Below are 10,307 nucleotides of genomic sequence, written 5' to 3' on the forward strand. Positions count from 1 at the left end.
GCGACACTTCCAGAAGTGACTTCGGCGATATCGCATTCGGATCGCGGAAGTGACTCCCGTCGGGAAGAAATGTGCCACTTCGGCGACACTTCTCGGAGTCACTTCGGCGTCACTTCCAGAAGTGACTTCGGCGACACTTCCAGAAGTGTCGCCGAAGTGGCACATTTCTTCCCGACGGGAGTCACTTCCGCGATCCGAATGCGATATCGCGGACGATCGTTTTCATCTTCTAGAAGTCACTTAATAGTGCCTTCCGCGATAGAAAATGCTTGCAGGGGTCAGCAAAATACAGATTCTGTGAAAAACCGGGGGAAATAACAACGAATTAAACATTTCACGTTTTTTTTGCGGCGGGGGTACAAAAACTCCACGGATTTAAAACGGTCACATTTTGAAGGAGAAATGTAGGTTGCAAACATCGCTAGGCCCTAGCAAAGTGATGCACCCAGTGGTTTTGGTATTCCCACTCTACCACATTTTAGTATTTTTCGTCTCTATATCCCTTTGGTATATTTGAACGGCCCAGCTAATGGTAGCACTGATTCAAGATTTTTACATTCGGACGGACGCCTCGATGCACAAATAAAATTTAAAATAAATCGGGTGCAACGGCCAATCGCGCAAATAGTGGCTCGAATCGAAGAGTTTTGATCTTGGAAAATTCGAAAAAATCCGACAAATATAGTGCGTTTAATCGGCGTGTCTTGAGAACGTGTGGAAAGGCGGAAAAGTGCAGTCGATAGTGCAGTTCGGGGTTCCTTCGGAAAAGAGCATCTCCCAGTGGTTGACAAACCAGTTAAACCAAAGCCTCTTTTTAAGGAGTTATTCGCTAAAACCAACTAATCCGCCATGGGTCTCAACGCCTGCTGTTCGTGCGTCAAATATCTGATGGTCCTTATAAACATTTTATTCTGGGTATGTAGATTCCAGTAGCAACAACAACAATACGAGATTTGATTCTCTCCCATCACAACAACAACTGGAACACACGGACCTCCTTCATGCGAGCGTGTGTGTGTGTATGTGGGTGTTTTGCATGAGTGTGTTTGTTGTGTATTCCCTATGCCCCTCTTTCTCTCGCTGGGCGTGGGGGCGGGGGGAGGGGCCGCGCGCACGCTCTTTGGAGTCCTACTGCTCTCTCTGGCCACCCCCCTTCCCCTCTCCAACCGATCTTAGAGGTGCCCTAAACTAAACCAAAAACCTTAATAAATGGGAAGATACAAACAAATTGTTAGCTAATTCAAAAACGTGACGACTATTGTTATGATGAATTATGTTCTAAAAATATTAATTTCTATATAGAATGCTTTAACTATGGTTCAATGGCTTTTAAAAGACTGCAAGAAATGTAAATGGATATTAACAAATCTAATTTCATTTAGTTTCTGACTCAAATAATAAAATATGTTAATAATGATAACCTATTCGAGTTTAACCAGTTAATTCTGCTGTGCCCTTTTTAAGTATTCCAGCAATAAAAGTTCGTTTCTTAATCTCAAACAGCAGTTACTAAAGTCTAAACATCTGCATATATTTCTTCAAAATTAAAATTCTTAAGGTCCAACCGCAAACAAAAACTTTTATTATTAGAAAGTAATAAACTTTAAAATATTTGATGCCATGGGAAGCCGAATCTGTCTGTAAAAGGCCAAAGCGACATCACTGATTGGCCCCCAATCTTGCTCTCCCTTTTCCCCTCTCTCTCCCTCTCCCTATCGCTGAGTAGGGCTCTCTGCTCCTTACTCCCCCATACAAAAACAATAGAAGTTCCGTTGTGGGAGGAGAGTGAATGGCACACCTCCGCACACGCAGACAGATAAACATTTGAGCATCTCCCTCCAATTTTCCCCCACTCCCTCCCCCGCCCCCTCACCATCCCACTGCTTTCTTTCTTCTCCACATGTTTGTTCAGTTGTTTTTCTTCTGCTTCTGTCTTTTCCAGTTATTTTTTCTTTTTGTTTTATTATTTTTATAACGTATACGTGCGTTTGATATTTTTACAAACTTCGGCAGGCAAAATTTGGTAGGAAAGGACCCCATTCCCCAAAAAGGGTTACGTATTTCCTTCCCCCCTCTTATCAGCTCGTTGTTTTACGCAATTTGTGACTTTCAACATCGCCGCGTTTGGCTTTCAATTGTTTCCATTCAATTATTATCTGCCATTGCGATTGTTTGTGTTTGTTTTCCTCGAGTTTTTCTTCGGGTTTTCCTCTCGTCTTTTGCGGCTTGCGAAATCAGTTTTTTTTTTTTTTGTTTGGGCAACAAATTTAAAATTTTGATTCTAATGCGGGTGGTTTTGGTCTTTTTTTCATTTGGTTTGTTGATTGTTGCTGCCTTTTTCGATTTCTGTCTATAGTATTTATTAGTCAAAAGCTATTTTCGAATACGGGCGAAAAACAACAAAAACTAACGCGTCCGTTCAGTTTTTCGTTGATGTACACAGAAAGAAAATGTTTTTAAAAAGTTTTTAGGATTTCAATTCATTGAATTTATTTTTCCATTTAAAATGTATTATCTAAATGTATTTATTTATCCCTTATCCTTATCCTAATTTTAAACATTGAAAGAGTATACAAATGGGGCACCAAATTAAATACTGAATTGTCTTTATTTTTTCAGTGTAACTTTCCTTGATCTGTGATGTTTTAGTATACGTCGTTGTTGTTGCTTGTGGCACAGTGGTATGTGTTTGATGTTTACGGCGGCAAAATGAGTGATGGAAATTGTGATGTGGTTCGTTTCACTAATAGGTTGAACTATTTTTAGAACGATGTTTGAATGAAAATGCGTCAGATATTTATTTATATTGATGTTAAAAGACCTAATCATACTTTGTTTTGAGGGTATTTTTGGCACTTGGGAAGTAATCAATCAGTTTGGAATTCATTTGGGTTATTCATTGATTTTATTTTTCATTTTAATGGTTATGAATTAAGTTCTAGCTTATATTTAAAGTAAAACCACTGTACAAATTGTTTTAAATCAATCCCCACTGTGCATCGGTTTCAAAACATTTCCATCGTCGCCGTGGGGCATCGTGATCAAACGCCACGATCTCTGAGGACGCTGACGTTCCAAAGAGGCCGATATCCCATCGGATCCAAGATCCACGATGCCGGGGGAGGCCTATGCCAAAAGCGTCTAAAATGCTAAATTGCGCTGTCGTCATTGAAGTTGACAGTGACCAAAATCGAAATTTTTCAAATATTCCGTTGGCCATCTGACAAAACTTACGTCTTGTCAGGTCGTATAATGTCCTCATACTAAAAAATAATTTACTTACACTAAGACTTCCTCAAGAAAAACTATCTTAACTTAAAATTGAAAAGATTAAAATAGTTGAAAATTGATCTTTTGAGTAATCTTATTTATGAGAATTTGTAACAATTCTTTGCAATTTTCCCTGATCATCCATCTGTTTATTAACATTATTCTTTAAATATTACAAGTTTTAAATACAAATATGAAATATGAATTTGAAGCTGGTCTGTATATATTTTCAATCAGCTTGCACATAATTCGCTGTGCTATTTTCCACTCAATTATTCATGAGTGGCGCTTCATTCATTTTTCATATTCAGTTTGTATTTTCAGTTTGTGAGTTGCATGATGGCCTGACGGCTGCAATTTGCCATCGATGCGGTTAATTGTGGGACAAAACTGCAACTGGACATGCAAGGCAACCCAGCTGGCTTTTCCCCCTCTCTTCATTTCTTTTTTGAGGAGCAACTTGGCGGCAGGAAAATGCTCTCTCGTTTTCCGCCTTTCGACGCCTCGGCTCCGAAAACTGGGTCAACGAAGGACTCTGCACATTTATTGGCCCATTCGGCAGACATTCTGTTTTTTTTTTTTGTCATGGACACGCGACATAGTGTCAGATGGCGTAAAGATATATGTATATATATAGGAAAACGTACGGGGAATCGTAAAATTCCAACAAACATGGCTACAAACAAGGCGTGGATTCAATTCGGTCGGGGAAAATGGAACTGATTCGAAATGGGGTCAACCTTTGTTCCTTAAAAGTATGGGAGGTTAAGTTTGGGCACATTTCTGAAAGCTGTCGGGATATTAAACCATCCAAAAGCTTTGAGGATTTTTTTCAATATTATAGACATTCTTTAAGCAATGTTTTGAATGGCTTATATTTTATGTTGATTTTATAACTCCCCTATAATAACTTATCCACATTCCTAAATAGGTTCTTTATTTTGCAAATAATATAATGTTTTACATAATTCTTCCCCTGAAAAATGATTTCTGGTTTCAAAGTATGTCGCCTGGGTTGTGGATGTTACTCAATTACTGCCCTCGAATGGTGCAACATTGTATTACGTTTCCACGAGCAGCTTTTCCGTAAGTTGCACACACATTCACACCCGTGAACTTTTGGGGCAGCATATCGTGCACTCTGTGTGGCACACTTTTTGTCTCACTCACTTTATTGCAGCTCACTCTTTCGTGGACCACCCACATAAAGCCGGTCTTTGCTTCTCTTATATTTCTTACGATTTTCACGAATTTTCCGGCTGCGTTTGCTTACTCTCTTCCACGTTTCAGCTTTTTCTTGCTTTGAGTAAATGTCTTTTATTTACCTTGGGCGCCAAAAACGAACCAATTATAAAATGTATCTTAAAAGTGTTTTTTACATTTAACAGATCTTTAAGAAGTATACATTTGTTCATCATTTTTTAATTAAGAGGATTTAATTAGTTACAAAGATATTTGGTAACTATTTGTTCTAGTGCGTAATCTTATCAAGAAGCCAAGATGCTGGAAATGCTCCAGTTCTCTTGGCGATTACGAAAAATGTAGAAACATTAGATAATATTTGTTTTGAGTTTTGAAATGCTTTTCAGTTTGCCTTTGGTTTTTAAGTGGTTCTATATTTACATACTTTCCCATATAATATGTGCACTTGTTTACATCTCTCGCTTATTTCTCATCACACACAATTAATTTCCCTGCATTGAATAATTCTACTGAATAATTAATAAACTTGCAAAGACACTCCGATGCCCCAGGCCCAACCCATTAAGTCATTAGCTCTTTATTAGATTTTCTCACTCATTGCACGACCGGAAATTTAAATACAGCATTTTTCTGGATGGTTGGCATTGGCACAGGCGACTTAAGTTCTTAAATTTCTGAGCAGAAAGGGGAAATAAATAAGAAAAATTCCTCTAGCGCCAATTCAAACAAAGGTTCGTATTTCGTTTGCTGATAACCCGAGGAGGGAGATAATAGGAGCTAGCCATCTCGTATTCTCGTTGGGGATCAACGGCTTGCTATTTCTATATATAAGTACAGTCTGTCTTGGCTATGAGGGCTGAGATTTAACTTGAAACGATTATTATAAGGTTTTTTATGTGAATTTTGAATAGCCGCATCATAATTTTTTGAATTTTATGGAGCGTTTCTTATGAGTTTTTAAAAGTTCTAAGTACAGCAAGAAATAAACTTGCATGAACTCAAATTCGTTTATGTATTTTACCATGTTTTTAGTTAGCTGAGCTATTACTTAATTAAATTAAAAGAAGTCAAGTAGCACAGAACAAATTTAATTTACCGCTTGCAACTTAGCTGACATCATAAGTCGGAAACTATAGAACTCAAAGGGAATGGAAAACTGGGGCGGGGCAGTCTCCCACTTTAATTGCCGCCCCGCCAGATGGCGTCATTGACGCGTGTTCCCCGTGGTGTTGAATGCAACTATTACAGAATTACAGAGAAAAATTCGTGAAAATGAGAAAAATACTCTACTATACATTCTATTTTTCTATTACAGCTCATCGGCCTGACCATCGTGATCACCTCTGTGTGGATGCTGACAGATCCCACGTTCATGCTGTCGATGACACAATCCTACCATCACTATCATATAGCCCTATACGTCTTCCTAGCCATCGGCATACTGTCCATATTGGCCGCGTTCTTTGGCTGCTGTGGAGTCTGTCGGGAGTCGCAATGTATGCTGGTTTCGGTGAGTATAAAGTTCATTAGGGTATAGTGTACTATTTAGTACCAGTGTCTGGGAATTCCAATTAAAATGGATGCAAATGTGTGGCCCACACTGTTCCGTTCGCATAATTGCAACGGAGGTTCGCCCACATTGTCTTGGCAGCCTTGCAATAAAGTCTGCACTTGTCAAAAATGGCCAAATATTCAGAAATTTATGTGCATAACTAATGAGCTTTTAAGTGTCTGAGCTGAAAGTAGTAATAATTCAGCATATGTTGGTATCAATATGTATTTTTGTTCTTTTATTTGTAATGAGAACCTACACAAAAATATAAAATTTAGGTAAAATTTATCAATATCATAGTTAAATGATCACAACTCATGGAAGCGTCAATTTGATTAACGACATGGTTACTCTCCCAAGAACAAAATACAGACAACATACCATTTTATGTTAGTTTTTTTTTTTAGATAGTAGCCAAAGCAACACTATTTTTAAAAGTTTTTAAATTTTTTAACAGTTACTTAACTATCTATAATGGTCACTACCATACCCATTAACTTCTTCTGTGCAGTTAAATTTACTTTTTGTTGATGATCTATACAAAATAATAATAATTTCTTAATCAAAGTATGGATAAATTAACAAAGTAAGGCATTTTCTGAGTGTCGAGTGGAGTTCTTTATTCCGAGTGCGAGTTATCTTTCTTAAATCTTAAACCGCTGCCAGTTTATTTACTCAACGCCCACGGGCCTGTCGCACTCCGCCATTCATAAATCTCGAATTCCCATTGCAGTTCTTCTGCCTCATACTCATCGTGATGGTGGCACAAATTGCAGCCGGAGCCTGGGCATTCCACAACAAAGACAAACTGGATGACATCGTGCGGGCGGCGGTCAAGTCGTCGGTTCAGGAGGAGTACGGTCAGTCCTCAATGAGTTCGCGCACCGTCACTTTCGATACCCTGCAAAAGAATGTAAGTACTTGGACATGTTTGCCATAAACGATTTATGTTAATTTATTCATTCGTTTTCAGTTGCAATGCTGCGGTGCCGATGGACCTGGCGATTGGGCCACCAGTCGTTTTAATAATGTGGATCGCACAAATATTGTGGAGATCGCCGTGTCTTCCATGAATGTGTTCTATAACATACCGGAGTCCTGCTGCAAGGATAATCTGAAGGATAACGAGTGTGAGCTGTCGCGACGGCTGAAATTTGGTGGTCCATTGAACAATGCCATTTATCAGCAGGTAATTAAGAGGTTTTAAGGGGTCATATGAAAAGGGTGTGATCTATCACAAAGGAAATAGTCACAAAGAGACCTAAAAAATGGTTATTATATAGGACACCCAAATGAAACTCATTTTATTTGCTTAATAATACCCAATGACCAAAAGAAAAAATGGCGAGTGTAGAATATATTTTTATAAAATTGAGTCATACGAATTTTCCTAAAACTAAGGAGGTATTATTTAACGGAAAAAAAATTGATTCATTGAGATCAAACAAATATTGTTTACTGACTCACGTAGTGGTAAATTTATAGTATCTTTTGCTTCTTTGAAAAATCCCTTGATTAACCACTCAACTCTCGTTCATCGATTTAATGAATTACCGAAAAACCATCAAAACTCAATTGATAGGTGTGTCCGAATCGTAATTCCTTGGCTGGCCGATCGCTATCGCCGTTTCTGGCCATAAAAATTAATAATCCTTTTCTCTGCAGTCTGCTGGCTCTCAGCGCCTGGGTTAATAAAAAATTCACGCCTGCCAATGCGGAGACGATAAAAATGTATTAATTAATATTGATATTCAACACGCATTTCAAACTTCTGTCTGGGGTGTTTGCACGAGTAGATCGAGTAAACAAACTGAATGGAAACCGAAGGCACTTGTGTACATACCGATTAATGAGTTTATAACTTATCATTTACAGGGCTGCGTGGACAAGCTGATTGAGATCGTTTACGAGAACTGGGTCACCCTTTTCGCCATCACCGCCGCTGTCATTCTGCTGGAGCTGGTGTCCCTGACCTTCGCTCTGAGCCTCTGCTGCGCGGTGAGGAATCAGCACTACAAGGCCTGAGAATTACAGAACTCCCATAGGGAAATCACCGACGATGAGAAGTACTAACAAACCAAATCGAAACGGATGCATAGCGAGCGTTATTACTGAAGACGTGTGTGCGAATGGGGGAAAAGCATTTAGCGGCGAGGGCTAGCGAAGATAATGTCCGGTGTTCCCTGGTCAATACTTTAACAACAACAACACAACTGACAACAACACAATTTTGTAGTACTTTTAACAAGAAGACAACCGAAAACAACAACACGGGAAAGCTGAGCAATTGTATTTGAGATGTAAGAACTTTTTGGAATTTGTGGAATGTTTTTAAATCACAATATCCACAGGAGTCTCGGTATAGACTTTATATGAACTTGATATGCCAGCAGAGCAAAAACAAAAAACACTTTTTTAACAAAATATTTCTACCACAAAAACAAACACAGACAGTAAAGAACTCCATGTATGTGAGAACAGCATAAGCAGCTCCATAATACTTAGCCTAGCGAAAAAGTTTCGAATTCATAGATACATACTATATATTAAATATATAGATCAAAGCATAAGCACAAAAGTATAATGTTAAACGCCAAAACCAATGGAATAATGTAAAAAAGAAAAGCAATCTTTTAATATTTATTTCCCCCGTATAAGACTTTCGAATCGATTAGCAATTTGGTTTTATCTGTGGCCATTTCTGTATGCTAACACAATGCCAAAAGGTATATGAATTCATATATACGTATGTAACGTATGATAACAGCATTCCACAAGAATGAGAATGATTGACAGATTTTTGTTCTGGTTAAACGCATTGCCATCCAAAGACCCAGCCCAAAATATATATTTTCAATTCACTTCTTAACCTTGTGCAAAATGTTGTGCTAAAGATCGAATACCGTTCAATTCGTAGAGCTTCGCGAAATTAAATGCCAAATATTTTATGTAATTACAAAATTGTAATTTAATTTATTTATGACCTATTTATTTGAGCATAAGCAAGGAGCAAAAGCAAAATGTTAGAAAGTATTAAGTAAGTGTTGGCCATTCTGTTGACAAGCAGCATTTTGTAAATTTAAAACTCTTACTATCTACCCCCGAGCAGTAAATTGGTCCACATTTGTATAACCTTACAGTGGATATAATCATTTCTTGATCATTGTATTGAAAGATATTCGCCCTACGAACTGCAGGGGTATCTAAATTAGTTTGAGTTAGTGTGGGCCATGCTATTAACTCGCAACCTTTATAATCCCACACACTCGAAACGAATTTTTTCGAATCCAACTTACCTGCATCGAAATGTTTTATAATTTAGGAATCCTGGATCGTGCGAGGGCAAATATTTATGTGGGATTCCGACAAAGCAGCACAAAATGTTAAATGAAAAGTACACACGAACGAAACAAAAAGTCTCTATATTTACATTGTATTTTTACCATACACCATAAACTAATTAAAGGATATATATTTTTTGTAACATTTTCATTTTATTGTTGTTATATGTGAATTTTGTTGTTAGTTAAGCGTAGCCTGAACGTCACACTTTGTACCCCCTCACAACGTTTAAATAAATTAAATCTACAAAAACCAAACCCAAGGACAAAATTATATTAAATTTACAACAAGGAAACACAACAAATTAAAATAAATATATTGTATTTAAATTTACACACTAAAGTAAATTATTTATTTTAACATTTCTTAGTAAGTAGTTACGTGCGGAATTTCGTGAAGTTAAATCAAATAAATCAATAAAGTTCTAGCCTAAGATATAAACCTCATACCATTCACGTTCATCTGTTGGATTTGTAGCCAGACATTGGAATGTTTAGCAAATAAAATCTTCAAATTTAAATGTTCTCTAAAAATTAAGCAGCATTGAACGTAGCATATTTATAGCACAAAACTTCATCAACATCTAAAATCAAAACCAAAAATTTAATCTACTCTTCAAAAAAGAAATACAATCAACTCAGCATCTTCATAACAAACCAAACTAAATAGTTTGTGTGGAAAGAAATGCACATTTAGCAAGGCATCTATCATACAATTGAGAAAAATAAGCAATATAAACGATGCTCAAGATCTGTATTTAACAACATAGTAACAACACAGAGGTGCAGATAATACTGAATCATTATGAATAATTGAGATACATTATAGAAAACAGCGGCATACAAACTGATATTTCAAATAAATAAACATACAATAAAAAATATTACAACTTGGTTTGCTTGGTTTTGAAAAATGTGTTTTAGCCCACCTAAAGAAAAGC

General features: G+C 37.2%; 1 protein-coding gene across 1 annotated transcript; it reads left to right on the forward strand.

The window, feature by feature from the left end:
• Window positions 1-538: 538 nt before the first annotated feature.
• On the forward strand, window positions 539-10,241 carry LOC119548841 (CD81 antigen). The gene is made up of 5 exons (XM_037856464.1): window positions 539-915; window positions 5,789-5,983; window positions 6,759-6,938; window positions 6,999-7,214; window positions 7,901-10,241. Exons 1-5 carry the CDS (start codon window positions 850-852, stop codon window positions 8,048-8,050), a joined length of 807 nt encoding a protein of 268 aa, XP_037712392.1. The 5' UTR covers window positions 539-849; the 3' UTR covers window positions 8,051-10,241.
• The last annotated feature ends 66 nt before the right edge of the window (window positions 10,242-10,307 follow it).

This window comes from Drosophila subpulchrella, chromosome 3R (assembly GCF_014743375.2).
Source record: "Drosophila subpulchrella strain 33 F10 #4 breed RU33 chromosome 3R, RU_Dsub_v1.1 Primary Assembly, whole genome shotgun sequence".
Classification (NCBI taxonomy): Eukaryota; Metazoa; Arthropoda; class Insecta; order Diptera; family Drosophilidae; genus Drosophila; species Drosophila subpulchrella.